This window comes from Nerophis lumbriciformis, linkage group LG30 (genome assembly GCF_033978685.3).
Source record: "Nerophis lumbriciformis linkage group LG30, RoL_Nlum_v2.1, whole genome shotgun sequence".
NCBI classification, from domain to species: Eukaryota; Metazoa; Chordata; class Actinopteri; order Syngnathiformes; family Syngnathidae; genus Nerophis; species Nerophis lumbriciformis.
Window position 1 is genome coordinate 12,597,496 of NC_084577.2, and position 23,228 is coordinate 12,620,723.

The 23,228-nt window shown below is 39.0% G+C and overlaps 1 protein-coding gene across 4 annotated transcripts in view; it reads right to left on the reverse strand.

The window, feature by feature from the left end:
• The window catches only part of sik3 (SIK family kinase 3), a 73,704-nt gene that overhangs the window by 24,882 nt on the left and 25,594 nt on the right, over positions 1-23,228 (reverse strand). For 2 of the 4 annotated variants that reach the window (XM_061925581.2, XM_061925580.2), the window contains exons 6-16: positions 20,579-20,702; positions 14,368-14,486; positions 13,221-13,331; positions 12,661-12,795; positions 10,558-10,635; positions 8,713-8,822; positions 8,333-8,489; positions 8,079-8,228; positions 5,337-5,410; positions 4,561-4,695; positions 3,693-3,831 (exon numbers count right to left, since the gene is read on the reverse strand). In XM_061925581.2, coding sequence (XP_061781565.1) covers positions 3,693-3,831; positions 4,561-4,695; positions 5,337-5,410; positions 8,079-8,228; positions 8,333-8,489; positions 8,713-8,822; positions 10,558-10,635; positions 12,661-12,795; positions 13,221-13,331; positions 14,368-14,486; positions 20,579-20,702 — 1,332 coding nt within the window. The remainder of the gene's footprint in view (positions 1-3,692; positions 3,832-4,560; positions 4,696-5,336; positions 5,411-8,078; positions 8,229-8,332; positions 8,490-8,712; positions 8,823-10,557; positions 10,636-12,660; positions 12,796-13,220; positions 13,332-14,367; positions 14,487-20,578; positions 20,703-23,228) is intronic. The other 2 variants (XM_061925582.1, XM_061925579.1) reach the window with 1 other exon arrangement.

Sequence of the window (23,228 nt, forward strand, 5' to 3'; positions counted from 1 at the left end):
AGCTTGTGTAAGCAGTCATTCAATATATATTTTATCATAACATCACAGAAAATTGTTCCTTTCTTCTCTTGGACTGTTTCTGTACGTGTGAACACGCTCCCTGTGTATACGCGTTGACGTGACAGGATGAGTGACCGCCATAAACACCATACATTTTTTTCGGGCCGCAAAAGTTTTTAATGTAAAAAATTAGCAATGGTGAAAAATATTGAAAGCTTTAAAACAAATGTGTTCTTTTAAACCAGTAAGTATATCATAGGCTAGCCAGTGGTGTTCTAGTTATAAATGTAACTGTGAGCAATTTGCAAACAGCACTCTAAATAATTTAATTACAAATTCTTGGCCTGTGCACTTTTACAGAACACACGGACATATTCTTATTTGTCCATCCACCAGAGCAAACAGAAAACACTGTTCCTTCTAAGAAAGAACAAAATTGCCATTTACCACATTTCCACATGTGCTACTTGAAGTAGAATCGAAGGTAAACTTCTTGAAAATGTGCTCATAATGCTGACTTAAACGCAGACATGAAGAGGTGAGGAATGGGACTCATCACCAGTGATGCACAGAAATGTGTTAAACCAGTGAATGAACAATAGTGTGATTGGAACATAACACCACCACTAATGTCCAAAAAAGCATCAATTGTGTCAGTGTCTCTTGTCTTTCACATGCAACAAAAATCAAGATACAGAACAATTGAATCATGTATAAAAAATTTACACAGACTATAATCAGCCACTTTTTTCAAAACAAATAGTGTGGCCTACTACTTTTGTATTTCATAAAAATTGAGAAACAAGTAAGCAACTGAAGAAGAAACAAATTAATATATACAGTATATATATATATATACACAATGTCTCAAAGGCATACAGAAACGTGTCATGAATAGGGCCGTTTCGATTTATGCTGCCGATTCCGATCATCAATGTGTGAGATTGGCTGATACCAATCACATGTATTAACTGTAAATCTTAATCACAATTATAATCAGGTAAAAAATGTAGGACAACAGTGCAACATTTTCAACACAGTGGTACCTCAACTTATGAGTACCAAAACATATGAGTATTTTAAAATCCGAGCTGTCTCTCGGCTATTAGTTATGCTTTAGGTTGCCAGCATGATTTAAGTTACAAGCCTCCCCACCGCTAATGAGTACCGTATTTTTCGGGGTATAAGTTGCTCCGGAGTATAAGTCGCACCGGCCGAAAATGCATAATAAAAAAGGGAAAAAACATATATAAGTCGCACTGGAGTATAAGTCGCATTTCTTGGGGAAATTTATTTGATAAAACCCAACACCAAGAATAGACATTTGAAAGGCAATTTAAAATAAATAAAGAATAGTAGAGATAGGCTCCAGCGCCCCCCGCTACCCCAAAAGGGAATAAGCGGTAGAAAATGGATGGATGGGATGGAAGAATAGTGAACAACAAGCTGAATAAGTGTACGTTATATGACGCATAAATAACCAACTGAGAACGTGCCTGGTATGTTAACGTAACGTATTATGGTAAGAGTCATTCATGCTATACGTTTACCAAACAATCTGTCACTCCTAATCGCTAAATCCCATGAAATCTTATACGTCTAGTCTCTTACGTGAATGAGCTAAATAATTTTATTTGATATTTTACGGTAATGTGTTAATAATTTCACACATAAGTCGCTCCTGAGTATAAGTCGCACCCCCGGCCAAACTATGAAAAAAACTGCGACTTATAGTCCGAAAAATACGGTATAAATATTGCCAGAATGAATAATCCAGTATCAAACCCATTAAGAATATTTTTCAAGACCAGCACTGTGGAAATGTGTCATATTCTTACCAAGGACAAAGCATGAAGGGGATAGGAATACACTTGCAGTAAAATTTCATATGAAGCACCTTGTCATTCATTAATTGACATTTTCCATGTGGTTCTACTTGCAAAACAGATTCTGTCGCCCTACACACAGTGTATGATCTGCGCATAGGGAGAGACCTATGGTGGGGTCCAGCACCAATTGATTTTAATTAATTTCATTGGGCGATTTGAGATACGCGTGTTTTGAGTCAAGAGAACAGTAATTGCAACAATTAAGCGCTTACATTGAGGTACTGGGGGCTATATACATTTTTTTTTATAAATAATCAATTCACATTGAAATCACCATGCTTATTTATTCCGATCCCAGATCAATTGATAATTTACAAAAATCAATTACAAATTTTTACAACTTTTTAGGGGATGAAACGTTTAGGTCCTTTCAGCATTTACTCCGAATCAACTTTATTGGTCAAGTATGTTTAACACAAAAGGAATTTGCCTTTGTAGACGGTGCTGTCTTTGTTCTATGTAAGAAATAAAGAAAAAATCACCATGGACAGCCGTAGTTCACTGTATGTATAATGTCATACATAAACAGTAACCTGTTTTAAAAAGGTTTTATTATCATTTTAACATCAAATAATATATTGCGAGAATCAATTTAGTCAAATTCTGAGAATCCCCACTATGGACTGGACTCTCACTATTATGTTAGATCTACTATGGACTAGATTTTCACAATATTATGTCAGACCCATTTGAGGTCCATTGCATCCGGTCTCCCCTAGAGGGGGCAGGGGTCATCCACATATGGGTCCTCTCCAAGATTTCTCAGTCATTCACATCGACGTTCCATTGGGGTTGTGAGTTTTTCCTTGCCCTTATGTGGGCTCTGTACCGCGGATGTCGTTGTGGCTTGTGCAGCCCTTTGAGACACTTGTGATTTAGGGCTATATAAATAAACATTGATTGAAATCATTACCTCAAAAATCGGAATGAATCGTTGCAAGATTCACATCCCTATTATGTGCTACTGCATTTCCTTGGTGTCTTGTTATACTTTTTTTTTTTAGAAAAACAAAGTCAGTGGTAAACAATTACAAAACAAAAGCAAAAAAAAGTCTGCCAATGTCAGAGACGTATTCTCTGACTGAACAAAAAGACAAAAATAATTTTGTAAAAAAATAAAATTGATATCGATCCATCATCGATCATTTACTGATAATACACGCTGTATCAATACTAATATATTGATCGAGCCGCCCTCCACTCACGTGTACGCCTGGCCGCTTCACAGCAACAGAGTATTGTTATATTAGCCTTTGCTAGATCTATTTGCTAGTTTCCTGTTAAAACTAGCTTAATTACAGCTGTAATGCAGCTCCATCTAGACTTCTTAAAGTTTACTAAACACTTAATAATTGTGTTCGTTTTAATATACTGTATGTTAACGGCCAGTTTAGCGATTATCATGCATTCTTGTTTGCTTCTGCTTACTCTGTGGTTAACATGTATAGCCCCGCCCTACAGTGATAAGTGTACTACCGGTAGTAAGAAAATACAGTTTATTCTCTGTAATGGATGTGATGATTATTACCTTCGGGGTGCAGCTACGCTGTGTATGAAAGTACACAGTTAGCAGCTGCACCTCTGTCAGGCTGTGGACAAAAAATAAATAAAGTACCAGCCAGAAGTGATCGTTTCTTGTCATCTGTATTGAAAGGCATTAATCAGGCAATCCCGGAAATGGGACGATAACGCCGATCGATCGGCGCATCCCTAGTATGTATCAATGTATTTTGTCCCCAATAATATATCTATTCTATCTTTTCTAAAACATTCATTGTCACAGGGTGTCCAAAGGTAGAGTACCTGCTTAAGTTGCTTAAGGAGGCCATTCTCTAGATGCATTTTGAAGGCCTGAATGGTAGCGGCACCATCAGAGAAGCGTCTGACAGGTGAGAAGCGTTCCATGGGAAGATGAAGGGTGTTGCAATCTTTATAACTGGATCTGAAGAGAGAAACACAGGGAACAAACATACAAAACAAAACAAGACAATGTCGCACATGGAAATAGACATGAGACACAAACAAACCAAGAGAGACGATGACACATTCAGTCACACAAAGAAGACAAACAGACAAATGACAAAGATTAGGTACAACTCACAACATCAAACCTGGTTACAGAAAATATATATTTGGGTGAATTTATGTCATCTTAAGGTAGTCAACAATAGTTAATAAGTAATACAAATTTACACCATGTGATGCAAGTATATCATAGTTTGGTTGACAAAATTCACATCAAGCAAGTTTCTTGGAGTCAGTTGGATATCAAATTATCAAACTTAGTATTGAACTTTATATACAGAATGACTCAACTGCAGCAAGTTGTGCTCACAACTGCATCAAAACAAGACACACCCACACAAAAATAACGTGAAAATGGACAACTCAGCTAAAGGGTCTACCTACACAGTCTAAAACCTGGGGAAATGTCTGTCACATACCTTCAATCAAGGGTTTCAGCTGGTTAAATGCGGTTGTGGCGGTACTATGCCTACCACTCACCGCATTTCCTCCACCACGATTGGAAAAAAAAACTCCTTTCTTTAGAAGGTGCAATTATCTTGAACATTTTTTTATTAAGTCTAAAAGATAATGTTTCCTTTATTTTTATCTATGGGTTTCATTGTGTCTGTGCATAATACAGCTCGGAGTGGGTGTGTCCCCTCACCGGGTGTGTGTGTCAGGGGCCCAGCCCACCCTCTGGCGGGGGCCTTGTGACCGCTGGGGCTCTGCAGAGGGATCGCCATGCGATGTGCTCATGAGTGCGTGCGTCGTGTGCCGCTTGCAGCGGTTCGCCAGGTACCTGGGCCGCAGGGAGGGGGAGGACGGGGTGAGGGTGGGAGACAGGAAGCAGTGCTGGTCAGCTCACTGCCCTTATTTGCTACTCCAGACAGGGGGAAAGCCCACCCATTTCCACCACTGCCAAAAGGGGGGTGTCACTACATCCAATTGTATAAAAAATAAACTAGAGATTTGTTTTAGAGCTTATTGTTATACCACATCCCCCCAACATTCAAATTAAGGATTTTTCACCTACTGGCTTTGCAAGCGTTAAAGTGAGCAAAGCTGAGTGAGGAAGAGAAATCAAAGGAAGAGGCGGACAACTGGATTTTTGTTGGCTGAGTTGAGAGCCAGAGAGGAAGGCACAACGGTAAAAGGAGGAGAGATGGTGATGTACACCAAAGCAGAGAGGCCCGCACCCGTGGGAAAGAGCACAGCAACCTAAAGGCGCATCCTCCCAGCAACCCAGGACACCAGAAGAATATACAGTAGGTGCTGTCTTTAGACGGCTTGTTGAGTTTCTTTTTGACCAATATTCTGACACTAACATTCAAAACGCGTAACAGTCACCTGTTGTCGCAGGTAACAGGTGCCACACCATCTTGTTTTGACAGCACCTCTGTATAAAATATCCCACCACCAAAAACGGTCACAGTTGATTACCTCTGTACTGCTTCTTGATCTGGTTCACCATCTGATCCCTCTTCATCCACCGGAGCGACGGCAGGTATAGGGTGCTTAAAGAAGAAGAAAATTATCCTTAAAATTCATGACTATCAACAATAAAGGCAGAAGACTGAAATTGCTGAGAGAATTTGAAATGCATGTGTCATAAACAACACTTTCTTATCCCCTCCAGGCACTCCGCAATTGATGATAGGCCAAATTTTGTTGGACGATCTATTATTTCTGATAAACGATATTACTTTAATCATTATTTTGAGACCAAATTAAGCACTAACGTAAACATAATATGTAATACTAACCCTTTAAAACACAATATACTTTTATTTCTCCTTGGTATTTTTTACCATTGTAATTGGAAGGTCAAAACTTTTAATTATCTTAAATTAGGAAACAAACAAAAATACAATTTGACTCTCAATCTCTGTTAGCAAAAATTGCACTTCAAAAAATATTGAAAACTTGAAGTGCCTTTTTTTCCCCTAGTTGGAAACACTGTTGAGTGGTTTGTTTTGTTGTCTCTTTTGTTGCTATCACACAAATTCGGCAAAATGTCTCCATTTTAATTCGACTTAAAGACGATATACTTGGCTTTGTAATCATTGTCTTTCCTCCTAACTTTTGTTACATTGCTGTGCTTTTTATTAAACACTAATAACACAAATAATGAACAAAGTACAAATCCTGTTTCCATATGAGTTGGGAAATTGTGTTAGATGTAAATATAAACGGAATACAATGATTTGCAAATCCTTTTCAACCCATATTCAATTGAATGCACTACAAAGACAAGATATTTGATGTTCAAACTCAAACTTGTTTTTTTTGCAAATAATAATTAACTTAGAATTTCATGGCTGCAACACATGCCAAAGTAGTTGGGAAAGGGCATGTTCACCACTGTTACAAGGCCTTTCCTTTTAACAACACTCAGTAAACGTTTAGGAACTGAGGAGACACATTTTTTAAGCTTCTCAGGTGGAATTATTTCCCATTCTTGCTTGATGTACAGCTTAAGTTGTTCAACAGTCCGAGGGTCTTTGTTGTGGTATTTTAGGCTTCATAATGCGCCACACATTTTCAATGGGAGACAGGTCTGGACTACAGGCAGGCCAGTCTAGTACCCGCACTCTTTTACTATGCAGCCACGTTGATGTAACACGTGGCTTGGCATTGTCTTGCTGAAATAAGCAGGGGCATCCATGGTAACGTTGCTTGGATGGCAACATATGTTGCTCCAAAACCTGTATGTACCGTACCTTTCAGCATTAATGGCGCCTTCACAGATGTGTAAGTTACCCATGTCTTGGGCACTCACAGATGCTGGCTTTTCTACTTTGCGCCTATAACAATCCGGATGGTTATTTTCCTCTTTGGTCCGGAGGACACGACGTCCACAGTTTCGAAAAACAATTTGAAATGTGGACTCGTCAGACCACGGAACACTTTTCCACTTTGTATCAGTCCATCTTAGATGAGCTCAGGCCCAGCAAAGCCGACGGCGTTTCTGGGTGTTGTTGATAAACGGTTTTCGCCTTGCATACGAGAGTTTTAACTTGCACTTACAGATGTAGCGACCAACTGTAGTTACTGACAGTGGGCTTCTGAAGTGTTCATGAGCCCATGTGTTGATATCCTTTACACACTGCTGTCGCTTGTTGATGCAGTACAGCCTGAGGGATCGAAGGTCACGGGCTTAGCTGCTTACGTGCAGTGATTTCTCCAGATTCTTTGAACCCTTTGATGATATTACGGACCGTAGATGGTGAAATCCCTAAATTTCTTGCAATAGCTGGTTGAGAAAGGTTTTTCTTAAACTGTTCCAACAATTAGCTCACGCATTTGTTGACAAAGTGGTGACCCTCGCCCCATCTTTGTTTGTGAATGACTGAGCATTTCATGGAATCTACTTTTATACCCAATCATGGCACCCACCTGTTCCCAATTTGCCTGTTCACCTGTGGGATGTTCCAAATAAGTGTTTGATGAGCATTCCTCAACTTTATCAGTATTTATTGCCATCTTTCCCAACTTCTTTGTCACGTGTTGCTGGCATCAAATTCTAAAGTTAATGATTATTTGCAAAAAAAAAAAGTTTATCAGTTTGAACATCAAATATGTTGTCTTTGTAGCATATTCAACTGAATATGGGTTGAAAATGATTTGCAAATCATTGTATTCCGTTTATATTTACATCTAACACAATTTCCCAACTCATATGGAAACGGGGTTTGTAACACCTCGACGAGCATGGCTCTGTCCATGCATCGGGTGTGTGTAAGTTAGTGGTCCTGCATCCACCCTCAAAGACAAATATTATGGATGGCTGACAAGAGGGGTCATTCCACCCATTCATTTCTATTGAAAGCGATGTAGTGTGAACCCTTTTGCAGCTTGTTTGAAGCCAGAGAGCAAGAAAACTAACAGAATAGGCAAATTATCAATACCGGCAAAATTATCGGATTCATTTTAATTTATTGTTCGATTAATTTATCAGCCCAAGTCGGTAGTTGACGGTACTGTATATGTACCGTAACATATTACTTTCTTTTTACATATACATTAACTGAAATTAGTCAGAAACTCTGCCTTTATAAATATATCATAATACAGTTCTGATTTACTTGAACTGCTATGAACAAAATCTGAATTGGATTCCTGTGGTATACAATATATATATATATATATATATATATATATATATATAGTATATATACTCACTGGACTGGTAACAAGCGGTGATGGGCCCCGGGGCCTCTTCAAGAGTTGAGCATGTAGTTGGATATTGGCACCACCATCTGAAGCTCGTCGACCCAGTGGTCCCATGCCATTGAGTAACTGCAGAGTGGGTGGTTGCAGCAAAGACTGCTCCTGAAATACAAGCAAGAACATTTATCATATTTAGTCCTGGCACATAAACCGTAATATTGAGGGTTTATAATCAGTTAAAGAGGACTAGACCCAGATGACCATACCTTGTATTCCAACTGTTGTGTGGGCTGTAGGCTTTGGGTTGGCATGAGAGTGTGCATTTGTCCCATTGCTGGCGAGAGTGGAGGAAAAGGGGGCTGAGGCACAGCTCCACGGGGAAAACCCGATGGCAATTTCTGAAGGTCCTCCTGCATCGATGTCCTACGAAAAAAAGGTACAAAAAAAATTAGTGAGCGGGTTTTTAATAGCAGTTTCTTAGCATCGTACCAAGCTCTGTTTGCTCTGAAAAAGTCATTGTGGCCCAAAGAAAGACACTTGTTAAAAATAATCTACACGGTCACACAGAACAAGACAGGTAATAATTCAAAGTTAGAAAGTCCTTGTCAATAACTGAAGTCTGAAGAGATAGCAGTATTTGAGTTACCTTTGGTCTGGTACCCCCACAGTGTGCCGCCTCATTGAGAGGTAACGAGCCATAGCTTCAGGAGATGGCTCTTCACCTTCATCACTGTCCAGTGCCATGGTGCCCTCAGGCTAAGCAAAAACAAAGTTTGGTGGTTAAGGGCACTGTCGCACGTAATGATTTGTACCGTGCCTAACTTGGGTGTGATTCCCCCTTCCTTTTCTCAGCCCTCGTTGCGCATACGTGCCTTGGCCCGTTTTTGTGTAACATCATTGCTGCTTTACAGAAATGTTCTTTATTTATTGGGATTATTTGAGGTCATTTTGATTATTTCCTTGGTGCAAAGTCAAAGCTGTCAATTATTTGCGATGGCATTAATGAAATGACACGTCTTTATTATGGACACAAATGTTTTGACTTTCAGATTATTGAGTTTTATTATCGTTTTAGGAAATCTGTCAGTTATCATTGAACTGAATGAAATAAAGTGTACCAAACTTGTGTGTGGATCTCTGAGCCCTCACACTAATTGTAGAACCATCTACATGACTTTTTAAAATATATTTAAACAATACATATTTGGACGTTTGTCTATCGATTCAGAATACTCTATGTCCCAATTGTGATGCATCTAAGAATTGATCATTTCTCCTAGCCACTTTCTTTCATTCATTGTTAGTTATTAATTAATTGAACAATTATATGATGAAAATGTGTGATCTTCTCTCTGGCTCTCAACGAAGGCGGACGCCTCCCTTCCCTCTCCTGCTTTTGATTCTTTGTCTCGTCTTAACTTTCTAAGCGCCTCTCTTTTGTTCTGAAATATAAAACATGGAATTGATAAACTGGTCTTTCAATGCAATAAAAAGATGAGAAGCTCATCGCCTGTCCTGACAGAACAATTGCTGCCAAATACATGATAGACTTGTGGGAGAAGCGGCGGGTTGTGTGCCTGGTGATGCTTTCCTTCAAAGACATTGAAGACGCCTATCTATTTGAAACCACGGTACCAGGTCATATGCTGATTGGATTGAGTATTGCTCTGGTCATCGACAAATCCCAAAGGCTGCCTGTCAAGATTGATGGGATGGGCAGGGCTGTGGGCACTCAGACTTTGGCGATTTCTGAACAGAATCGCTAACTTGATAACATCTTGGAGAAGCTTTCTGCTATGCGAGGCGAAATTATGATCAATTTCAGAGACAGAACGAACAACTAGAACAGACATACCTAATGGAATGCGCCTGCTTTTCCTAACTAAAACAATCCTTATCTACAACTCAGCTGCGCTGCACAGGCTTTGGCAGGGTTATTATGTAAGCACACAAAGTGAGACCATTGCAGCGAAAGACTCTTTGAAATCCCTTCCTTCCTTAATGGATACCTAGTGTGTTTCTTTACTATATTGGGCAGACCTCGAAAGCCTTCATAGCAAAGCAGCTGTGTTAACGCAATGTCCCTCTGCGGAAGGAGGCAAGGCTGTAACGCTGAACGGAGCAACTACCAGGCTTATGGACACACAGGCAACCATGGACTAATACGCCCCAACCTCCATCCCACGCCTTCGCCGCTTCCACAGTCAGAATGACAACAAGTGGCACCCATGATAGCTGCAGCTTCAGGCCGGATGGCCCCTGCCCCGTTTCAAGTCTCAAGTTTTGCATGTAGTAATAATATGTGCTCATATTGCTTCAGGTTTTTTTCCTTGTCTCAAATTGTGCCCCCACCCCGCTAGGTGGCAATCCAACAGTCTTCCTGTTCTGTCTACCCTTGTATATATAATCTTGGACCAGTTGTACTGAAAACACTTTTCATTGTACTTTTTAAGTCCAATGACATAGTTTTATTCTATTCTATTCAACTTACCTCAACAATCTGGTTCTCTGGGTTGATGAGCTGAACATGAGGAACAGTTATGCTAACTGGATTACCCTGTGGATCCAACTAGGAAAGCAAACACAGGCAGACACAAAAAGGTCAGGTCAGGATTGCACTCATATTTGAAACAATCCTCTTACAGTAGTGGGATTGGCACGTAGCTTTAAGTGACTCCATTTTAGCAGAATGGCATTCACACTTTAGAGTACCCGTAGAGTGGAAAAACCAATTGGCTCTATCCTGAAGCTATTAACATATATCTGATTTATGACACCGAAAGACTTATAAAGTTTGCGAGTAAATAGATATAATCAAAATAGTATCAATCTCACGGACATTCCCAAACCATTTTGAGAGATAATGAGCGAGCCAGTCACGTGATTGTGTGATGTAGAGGTAGGAACCGCATATCCCTTCCACACCAACAATGCAAATCATGCAGACTTTGTGAGAGCCAATAACGACTACTTTTGGACAAATGATGGTCCAGAAACTTATATTGTTGATCCTGACTATAAGGAGGGTGAGCTACAAGTTTTAGAAGCTCTGCTAAACAGTTCCAGCTTTAGTGAAACAAAGCATCATGTAGGTGTATTGCTAAGTGCTAAACAACAAATACAAACTACAAACATAAACTTAAACGATTGCTTACTGTACGATGTCTGCTCTCAATGTGATGATGACACTTTTTAGATGAATAATTACTTTTAAGCCATTCAAAAGGGTTAAAAAAGTTGCTGCTGACGCGGTCTTCTTTTGTAGTGTGTTTGTCTCCATCTCCGGGTATAAACTGACATATTTTGTAATGTGTTTGTCTCCATCTCCAGGTATAAGCTGAATATCACAGATGAAGAACTCCTAGATTAATGACTACCGGTAAATCATCCTATTACTCAGATGAGAGGCATGATTTCTAATTTAGACGCAATGCAGCAGTTGTAGAACCGGCAGCAAACAAGACATCACTCGTTCAATGCTTACGTGCTGAGTGAGCTTATTTTTCTTTTTTACAGTTTTACGGCAGTTTGCAACTTTGCATTCATATATGTTGCATTATTGCCATCTTTAGTTTAATTTTGTAATTATATTAAAGTCTCTCTTTGAGTCCAGTGCAGCATAAACTATAGTTAGCGCTCAGTTATCTACGCTAAAATACTTTGTCTGCGTTAGCGCTTACAAAAACAACATTACCGTACTAATATTTGGTTAATATTCAGGTCGCGAGGTGTAAATAGGGTATTGTTTGCGGGTTTTGGATGTTTATTTAAAGAGTTTTGTGGGCAAAATAGAGAGTTCCTATCGACCCAATTGTTAGCGGACTTTTTATTTATTTATAGAATGCATAAAAAAAGAAAAAAGTGTGTTCATGTCTTTTATAGGGATTGTGAATGATAGACAGCACATCTCTTTCTAATTTTTGCGTATTTCCAATACGACTGATCTTATAATATGGTCAAGCGTTCCTCCAGTGACGTCAATCCCTGGAAATACCCGAAGGTAATTTGGAGAGGAATATTCAAAATGGCTGACTGAATTTGTGGCATTTTGTGATGTTTAAACAGTATTTTCACATGCTTTGCGGATTGTAAATACAATTGGATATGGTTTAATGGATACAATGAAACACAATAATGCGGATAAAGTCAACTTGTTTTTCCACACTACTGGTACTTTAAGCTACATTGATAGAATAAAGGCTTTGGCCTCATACAAATTAAAAAGGCAAAACCAAATACTACAATGTCCTAAGTTTTGATGACAGATAAACTGGTAGAAATGACAAAAATAAGACACGCACACTAACATTAGCCTTCCTGTTTGCTGTGCCGTAGTTCTGGATGCTCCAATATAATGAGCCAGAATCTTCTGACAGCGGTTTCTTGCTGCGTTTACGCCCTTCTTGAATTAAATGTCCCCTTACCATGGCTAAAAGCCACATGTAATAAAGTAGGTAAAAAATAAATATAAATTGTTGAGCATTCAACGGGGCTTGGTTTTCTGAGATTCCTATAGTACAGCAGCACTGACAGTGAAATCTAAATTGTGCTCATCTTTGGAGGTTCCACAGTACAGACATTGAAAATAATTTACCTGTATAGTGTTAAGGGGATAACTAATGGGGCGTGGTGTGGGTGGAGCGACACGCAGAGTCTTGTGTTTCTTGAGACGGTCGGATAGCAAACTGTAGATGGCACTGTAGTGATCATATGCATCTGTTTGTAGGGACTGAAAAGAAGAAGAAAAAGAAAGGTTCAAATTTATAAAATATATATTTTTAAAAGTCAACCACTCTTTCGCCCGAATGTATACACTGAACGGGCACATTATGACCACTTGCACAATTTTATGAGATCCATCCTCACCCCCGACATTAAGGACAAGCGGCATAAATGGATGGATGGATAATTCTAAAGCTTTGATTGATAGTCAAAGTAGTATTAATTTATCATATATATTTTGCACAGGTGTAAAACTGCCTTGCAGCACAGAGCTGTGTCTAATATTTACTCTCTCATGTAGCCAAATGAGTAAAGTACAATACCTACCTGACTACATCAAAGAGTACTTTTATCTTTTTTAGATTGTTTATATCTTAGATGTTGCAAGGGCCATGATGTTGCAGTCAGTGAATGCCAGGATTGTAGCCTGACCTGTATGGTGCGTTCTCGGTCCAGGCCCATCTCGATCATGGCTATCAGCACCTGCTCATTGATGAGTTCGGTTTCCCTGTCAGTCTTAACCAGCTCACACTCTGCTATCAACTGGTTGGGAACAAGTAATGAAAGTTCAATCCATGATAAAACAAATAACAGTATACAACACATGTTGGATGTCAAATCACCAAAGCCATTGTGATGCAAAGCCTATGATGATTCTTCAAAAATAGTTAAATGGTGAAAGATGCAGCATTTTTAGCATAGCTATTTAAACTTTGTGACATCACAAACATAAATAAGACAGTCATATTAAAAATAACTAGGGATGGGTACAAAATTCAATATTTTTTTTCATACCAAACAAATTAGATGGTACCGATTTACGTAAAATCAAACACTACTACATTTTGATACCTTTGTTGCACGTGACGTCGCGTCCTACACCGGCCCAAGGACTTGACAGGCAAACAGACGTATTCATAGCGGACTGCCTCAAAGGTAATGTTACAATTTTCCATGCCGACACACAAAATTGCTTGATATAAAGCGCTCAAAAATAGGGCTCCCCTTTTCAAAACCGGCTAGCTTAATTGGATATGCCATATACCCGCTGCATTAGTGATTTTTCATGGCGATTTGAGCGCCTTCAAATTTGATAATCAAAACTACTACTAAGATGCACGTTAGATACAATCAAACAGTTGGTTTGTAATAGGCACAATACTTATAGAAACAACATTTTGTGGGGCTCAATAAAAGACACAACTGGCAAATTCAATTTGGGGCAAAGACTACTTTGTGACTACGGCAATACACCTAAGACAAACTAAAATAATTGCATTCTAGCAAACAAGTCAGAGGTGCAAGAAAACAAGATATAACAACTTGAGAGCATAGTTGTCATTATCAGTACTGTGTAAAATATTAAATAAATAGAAAAAAAATATTTTATCATTAAATAAATTAACATATGACTACCGGTACATGAACACAATAAAGTACCAAAAATTACCAGGTACAGGGAATTGGTACCCTATCGGTTTGAATGTGAAAGGTACCCATCTCTAAATATAACTCATGAAATATATTCAAGATAATGCTCATAACAATATTCTTATACGTTAATAATCTGAACGCTCACCCTATCAAAATCAGGGTCTGGGTCTCCTTGTCTCATCCACTTGTTCTTACAGATCTGTTCCATGCTCAGCCGCCTGCTGGGCTCCAACACCAACATGTGTCTGATCAAGTACTCACAATCTGTAAAAACACACAATTATATTGTGAATTATTATACGGGGTGTATGAATGTTGCTGGTCACAAAAGATTCGAAGGCACAAAATTAAAACTTAAAATCGATTCAGATAAGTTGTGGAAGAACATGCAAAGCTTGGGTTTTGTCCAACTATTTTGCAGAAAAAAACTTTATACACGAAACACTAAGGTGTTTCTCATCTGCATTCATAAAAACGACTGCAGAGTAGTTTTCTTTACTGCTGTACTGACTTGAATCCAAATAGTGTACAAAAAAACATGTCTTATACGCATACCTGCCAACCCTCCCGAATTTCAGTGCCTCTCCCGAAAATCTCCCGGGACAACCATTCTCCCGAATTTCTCCCGATTTCCAGCCGGACTTAAGGCACGCCCCCTCCAGGTCCGTGCGGACCTGAGTGAGGACAGCCTGTCGTCACGTCCACTTGGCCAACAGAACACTATACCGTATAGTGTTCTGTGGTTACTTTTTGGTTGGCCAATGGTTTACGTTAAGTATATATATATATATATATATATATATATATATATATATATATATATATATATATATATATATATATATATATATATATGTAACAAAATGTAAAGCCATAGGCTCACACAAGTTCCGTAAATAATCCAAATTTGGAGCACAGCATCATCGTTTTCACAGCTTTTTGGTTGTAAGAGGTAGAGATAGTTTTAATGTAAAGTTCTAAATCTTTTTTAAAGGCACAAAAAATAGGTCGGGTATTGAGAAACTTACATTTATGAATATAAAACTTAGCCATTAGTATAATGAGGTTGCTAAGGTAAAATTCATTTTCAAATTGTTTTCATATAGTGTAAATCCAAATATCACATCTTTAAAACAAAGCACAAATTTGTCATGGGCAAGTGTGGGAGTCGGTTCTGAAGTATGAAGTAAAGAGACTTAACTTCATCACCCCGCCTGGTTATTGACTCCAACCCAGAATATTACACTGCCCATACCTACGCTCCTTCAAAGGCTGTGCTACTGGCTGCAAAGCATTGCACTTTCAAATACAACAATGAGTAAAAAGCAGTGTTGTGTGTATATGTGTAAATAAATGAACACTGAAATTCAAGTACAAACCCCATTTCCATATGAGTTGGGAAATTGTGTTAAATGTAAATATAAACGGAATACAATGATTTGTAAATCCTTTTCAACCCATATTCAATTAAATGCACTACAAAGACAAGATATTTGATGTTCAAAGTCGTTAACTTTATTTTTTTTTGCAAATAATAATTAACATAGAATTTCATGGCTGCAACACGTGCCAAAGTAGTTGTGAAAGGGCATGTTCAACACTGTGTTACATGGCCTTTCCTTTTAACAACATTCAGTAAACGTTTGGGAACTGAGGAGACACATTTTTTAAGCTTCTCAGGTGGAATTATTTCCCATTCTAGCTTGATGTACAGCTTAAGTTGTTCAACCGGGGGTCTCCGTTGTGGTATTTTAGGCTTCATAATGCGCCACACATTTTCAATGGGAGACAGGTCTGGACTACAGGCAGGCCAGTCTAGTACCCGCACTCTTTTAGTATGAAGCCACGTTGATGTAACACGTGGCTTGGCATTGTCTTGCTGAAATAAGCAGGGGCGTCCATGGTAACGTTGCTTGGATGGCAACATATGTTGTTCCAAAACCTGTATGTACCTTTCAGCATTAATGGCGCCTTCACAGACGTGTAAGTTACCCATGTCTTGGCCACTAATACAACCCATACCATCACAGATGCTGGCTTTTCAACTTTGCGCCTATAACAATCCGGATGGTTATTTTCCTCTTTGGTCCGGAGGACACGACGTCCACAGTTTCCAAAAACAATTTGAAATGTGCACTCGTCAGACCACAGAACACTTTTCCACTTTGTATCAGTCCATCTTAGATGAGCTCAGGCCCAGCGAAGCCGACGGCGTTTCTGGGTGTTGTTGATAAACGCTTTTCGCCTTGCATAGGAGAGTTTTAACTTGCACTTACAGATGTAGCGACCAACTGTAGTTACTGACAGTGGCTTTCTGAAGTGTTCCTGAGTCCATGTGGTGACAGCCTTTACACACTGATGTCGCTTATTGATGCAGTACAGCCTGAGGGATCGAAGGTCACGGACTTAGCTGCTTACGTGCAGTGATTTCTCCAGATTCTCTGAACCCTTTGATGATATTACGGACCGTAGATGGTGAAATCCCTACATTCCTTGCAATAGCTGGTTGAGAAAGATTTTTCTTACAAGGTTGAGAAAGGTTTTTCTTAAACTGTTCAACAATTTGCTCACGCATTTGTTGACAAAGTGGTGACCCTCGCCCTGTCCTTGTTTGTGAATGACTGAGCATTTCATGGAATCTACTTTTATACCCAATCATGGCACCCACCTGTTCCCAATTTGCCTGTTCACCTGTGGGATGTTCCAAATAAGTGTTTGATGAGCATTCCTCAACTTTATCAGTATTTATTGCCACCTTTCCCAACTTCTTTGTCACGTGTTGCTGGCATCAAATTCTAAAGTTAATGATTATTTGCAAAAAAAAAAAAAATGTTTATCAGTTTGAACATCAAATATGTTGTCTTTGTAGCATATTCAACTGAATATGGGTTGAAAATGATTTGCAAATCATTGTATTCCGTTTATATTTACATCTAACACAATTTCCCAACTCATATGTACCGGTAATCGGGGTTTGTATTTGTTGTTAGGACTTGTTAGGAATTCTAGCTATTAATATACTCCCTCCCTCTTAACCCCGCCCCCCGGCCCCGCCCACAAGTCTGCCATTTAACATCAGCATAGCCATTAGAGACGTGATATTTGTAGTCCGTGCCATTACAGCTGACATGTCAGTTTGAAGATATTTGCGCTCATCAAGGAAAATGTGGTCTTCCTTCTGGCAAAACACTGCCGCTTTGGTCCACTGGCGCCGCCAAAATCAACCAAAACTGAAAATTCTTAAGTGTGGTTTTTAATTGGTTTGTTGACTAATTAGATGGTAATAAGCCTCTTAGTCTGGCATTAGAGAATAAACACAACACATTCAGGTGAAGTTTGTCAAACAAGTTTAAACGCCACTAACAAGCAAACAAAACCAGGACCAGTGAAAAAGCATCACTGTAAACTAAAGTAACTAGGGATGGCCACAGAATTCTGTCCTTTTTTTGGCACCGATTAAATCTTGCCGGTTCTACAGAGCATCGATTCACGTAGAATCCAACGGTGCCATGTTGGGTTGTGGGTGACGTCACGTCCAGATGCAAACTGAGCTGGCTCTAACTAGGGATCTAGCAATAAACGATAATAACCGCAGTAAAACTCCCGACGATTAGTATTAGCGTTTTAAATTAAAATGATTGAAAAACGATTGATAACTGCACTTTGTTAAACTCAGGGACTGACTTGCGCTAGTTTAAATGGTAACATGAAAACTAGAGACATTAACATTTTTCCCCAATATGAAAAACATACCTTAATCTAAACTTGCATAAACAAATTACTGTTTGAACAACAAAGATATTCAACTGTGCACATTGAGCCTATTAATTTGTGCTGTCATCAAAATAATAGATCTGAGAAAAACGAGACGGAGGTGTTTACTGTGCGTTCAAGGACTGTCGAAAAGAGTAGGACAACCAACGAGTAGACATTCTACCAGAAATAATAACAGATTTTATTTGCAATGTAATTTTTATTTAAATTAATCTTAAAGTTCTTAAGTACAAACCAATATCTAAAACAATAAAAGCTTAGCCATTAACACAGATAAAATACTCAGACTAAAACACTATCAGCATAAGAAATACAAAACATGCAAAATAGTGGGTTTCTAACATTGTGCCTAGTTCTTTTAGTTATTTAAAAAAAATCTAATGTGTGTATGAGTAATTTTTAAACACATTCAACTACGGCTGGGCGATATGGCCAAATAAAATGGTCCCGATTATTTTTTTCATATCATTCGAAAGGGACAAGCGGTAGAAAACTTGTTGTATATGTTGGTACACATTATTTTACAGTACCTCAAATTCAAATTGCGCTTTAATGTTTTTTCATTCAATAGAAGATACAGAATTTGAGTTTTAAAAACTCCACAATGTGGGTCACTGCTTGTTGTTTGCCAAAGCACTGGTAAGAAGCGCTGATGTACACAAGTAATTAAAGGCGAAAAATACTAATATACCATTTGAAAGTGTTGTTTAGTAAATGTTAACTTGAAATAAAAGTCTTATAGCATTCACAACATCAATGATGCTTTGTTTACTGCAGAATGTTTGTGACGACAACCACAAAAACACATTTCTTCTCGGTATTATTCTTTACCAATATTTTCCACCAACTACAATCTTTTTAAGGACCCTTAGCACGATTGAAAACAAGCCATATACAGGTAAAAGACAGTAAATTAGAATATTTTGGAAAAACTTGATTTATTTCAGTAATTGCATTCAAAAGGTGTAACTTGTACATTATATTTATTCATTGCACACAGACTGATGCATTCAAATGTTTATTTCATTTAATTTTGATGATTTGAAGTGGCAACAAATGAAAATCCAAAATTCCGTGTGTCACAAAATTAGAATATTACTTAGGGCTAATACAAAAAAGGGATTTTTAGAAATGTTGGCCAACTGAAAAGTATGAAAATGAAAAATATGAGCATGTACAATACTCAATACTTGGTTGGAGCTCCTTTTGCCTCAATTACTGCGTTAATGCAGCGTGGCATGGAGTCGATGAGTTTCTGGCACTGCTCAGGTGTTATGAGAGCCCAGGTTGCTCTGATAGTGGCCTTCAACTCTTCTGCGTTTTTGGGTCTGGCATTCTGCATCTTCCTTTTCACAATACCCCACAGATTTTCTATGGGGCTAAGGTCAGGGGAGTTGGCGGGCCAATTTAGAACAGAAATACCATTGTCCGTAAACCAGGCACGGGTAGATTTTGCGCTGTGTGCAGGCGCCAAGTCCTGTTGGAACTTGAAATCTCCATCTCCATAGAGCAGGTCAGCAGCAGGAAGCATGAAGTGCTCTAAAACTTGCTGGTAGACGGCTGCGTTGACCCTGGATCTCAGGAAACAGAGTGGACCGACACCAGCAGATGACATGGCACCCCAAACCATCACTGATGGTGGAAACTTTACACTAGACTTCAGGCAACGTGGATCCTGTGCCTCTCCTGTCTTCCTCCAGACTCTGGGACCTCGATTTCCAAAGGAAATGCAAAATTTACATGGTTGGGTGATGGTTTGGGGTGCCATGTCATCTGCTGGTGTCGGTCCACTCTGTTTCCTGAGATCCAGGGTCAACGCAGCCGTCTACCAGCAAGTTTTAGAGCACTTCATGCTTCCTGCTGCTGACCTGCTCTATGGAGATGGAGATTTCAAGTTCCAACAGGACTTGGCGCCTGCACACAGCGCAAAATCTACCCGTGCCTGGTTTACGGACCATGGTATTTCTGTTCTAAATTGGCCCGCCAACTCCCCTGACCTTAGCCCCATAGAAAATCTGTGGGGTATTGTGAAAAGGAAGATGCAGAATGCCAGACCCAAAAACGCAGAAGAGTTGAAGGCCACTATCAGCAACCTGGGCTCTCATAACACCTGAGCATCGACTCATCGACTCCATGCCACGCCGCATTAACGCAGTAATTGAGGCAAAAGGAGCTCCAACCAAGTATTGAGTATTGTACATGCTCATATTTGTCATTTTCATACTTTTCAGTTGGCCAACATTTCTAAAAATCCCTTTTTTGTATTAGCCTTAAGTAATATTCTAATTTTGTGACACACGGAATTTTGGATTTTCATTTGTTGCCACTTCAAATCATCAAAATTAAATGAAATAAACATTTGAATGCATCAGTCTGTGTGCAATGAATAAATATAATGTACAAGTTACACCTTTTGAATGCAATTACTGAAATAAATCAAGTTTTTCAAAATATTCTAATTTACTGGCTTTTACCTGTATATCCGAGATGTGTTATATTTTAATATTACTTGCTCAGCTTAATGACACAGAAATACATTAGTGGCATTATTCTACAACTGGTTAGGGAAGAAGAGCTCCTACCTGTAGACATAAAGAAGGGGATTCGGAACTTTCCACTTAGGACACGTGCTCGCAAATTCTGTAGAGTACTGCCGTCAAAAGGAAGGGCGCCACACACCAACACATATAACACCACACCTAAGCTCTGAACAGATAGGAGAGAACATAATATTAAATAAATCATAAGGAATGAAAATGAATAAAAGAATATTGGCTCAAACAAATCTGTCACACAAAAGTTGTCAAAATATTTGTAGATTTGCACTTTTTCCATTCCAAAACACTGTTTGTGGGAATTCAGAAAAATAATGTCAAAGATAAAATGTAGACTCATAAATTTAGATAAGACCCGTGTCCAGAAGAAAGAGGCCGATTGCATAAAAATTTAAAATGCTTCAACTTTCAATGATTCTTTCCTGTCAATTGTTCCATACATAGAAGACATACTTTTTGTTATGCATGTATAGTCGTGGTCAAAAGTTTACATACACTTGTGAAGAACATAATGTCATGGCTGTCTTGTGTTTCCAATAATTTCTACAACTCTTATTTTTTTGTGATAGAGTGATTGGAGCACATACTTGCATTCATAAAGTTTGGTTATTTTATTAATTTATTATGGGTCTACTGAAAATGTGACAAAATCTGCTGGGTCAAAAGTATACATACAGCAATGTTAATATTTGGTTACATGTCTCACTGCAATAAGGCGCTTTTGCTAGCCATCCACAAGCTTCTGGTTGAATTTTTGACCACTCATCTTGACAAAATTGGTGCAGTTCAGCTAAATGTGTTGGTTTTCTGACATGGACTTGTTTCTTCAGCATTGTATACATGTGTAAGTCAGGACTTTTGAAAGGCCATTTTAAAACCTTATTTCTAGCCTGATTTAGCCATTCCTTTACCACTTTTGACGTGTGTTTGGGGTCATTGTTCTGTTGGAACACCCAAGACCCAACCTCCGGGCTGATGATTTTAGGTTGTCCTGAAGAATTTGGAGGTAATCCTTTTTTTCCCATTGTCCCATTTACTCTGTGTAAAGCACTAGTTCCATTGGCAGCAAAACAGGCCCACAGCATAATACTACCACCACCATGCTTGACTGTAGTAACGGTGTTCCTGGGATTAAAGGCCTCACCTTTTCTCCTCCAAACATATTGCTGGGTATTGTGGCCAAACAGCAACATATTTGTTTCATCTGACCACAGAACTTTCCTCCAGAAGGTCTTATCTTTGTCCATGCGGTGTCAGATGAAACAAAAATTTCATGAATGTTTTTTGTGACCAACAAGTATGTGCTCCAATCACTATCACAAAAAAATAGAGTTGTAGAAATTATTGGAAACTCAAGACAGCCATGACATTATGTTCTTTAAAAGTGTATGTAAACTTTTGACCACTAATGTATTTGCATTTTGTATAACTTCAAGTCTGATCAATGGCCCAACACAGAGGTGTCCAAACTTTTTGACTGGAGGGCAGCATTAGGCTAAATAAATCTGGACGGAGGACAAAAGCTGACTGCATGCAAAGTAACTACCGTATTTTCCGCACTATTAGCCGCACCTAAAAACCACAAATTTACTCAAAAGCTGACAGTGCGGCTTATAACCCGGTGCGCTTTATATATGGATTAATATTAAGATTCATTTTCATAAAGTTTCGGTCTCGCAACTACGGTAAACAGCCGCCATCTTTTTTCCCCGTAGAAGAGGAAGTGCTTCTTCTTCTACGCAAGCAACCGCCAAGGTAAGCACCCGCCCCCATAGAAGAGGAAGCGCTTCTTCTTCTACTGTAAGCAACCACCCGCCCCCGTAGAAGAAGAAGAAGCGCGGATATTACGTTTCATTTCCTTTGTGTGTTTACATCTGTAAAGACCACAAAATGGCTCCTACTAAGCGACAGGTTTCCGGTTCATGAAAAGACGCAATCTCTCCATCCGCACACGGACTACTATTTCACAGCAACTGCCTAAAGACTTTCAAGAAAAGCTGGCTACTTTCCGTGCATATTGTAAAAACAAGATAGCTGAAAAAAAGATCCGGCCAGAGAACATTATCAACATGGACGAGGTTCCACTGACTTTTGATATTCCTGTGAACCGCACTGTGGATACAACGGGAGCACGTACGGTGAATATTCGCACCACAGGGAATGAGAAGTCATCCTTCACTGTGGTTCTAGCTTGCCATGCTAATGGCCAGAAACTTCCACTCATGGTGATATTCAAAAGGAAGACCTTGCCAAAAGAGACCTTTCCAGCCGGCGTCATCATAAAAGCTAACTCGAAGGGATGGATGGATGAAGAAAAGATGAGCGAGTGGTTAAGGTAAGTTTACGCGAAGAGGCCGGGTGGCTTTTTTCACGCAGCTCCGTCCATGTTGATATACGACTCCATGCGCGCCCACATCACGCTGGTTTTTAATATATTATTAAAGTTTGACTGACCTATCTGACTGTTTTTTTGACATTCCTTTAGCGCAGTTAGATGCGGCTTATAACACGGGGCGGCTTATAGGTGGACAAAGTTTTGAAATATGCCGTTCATTGAAGGCGCGGCTTATAACCCAGGTCGGCTTATGGTGCGGAAAATACGGTATTCATTGTATGAATATATAATTACATAATATAATTATATTACAATTATAATATGATAATTATATACAAAAAA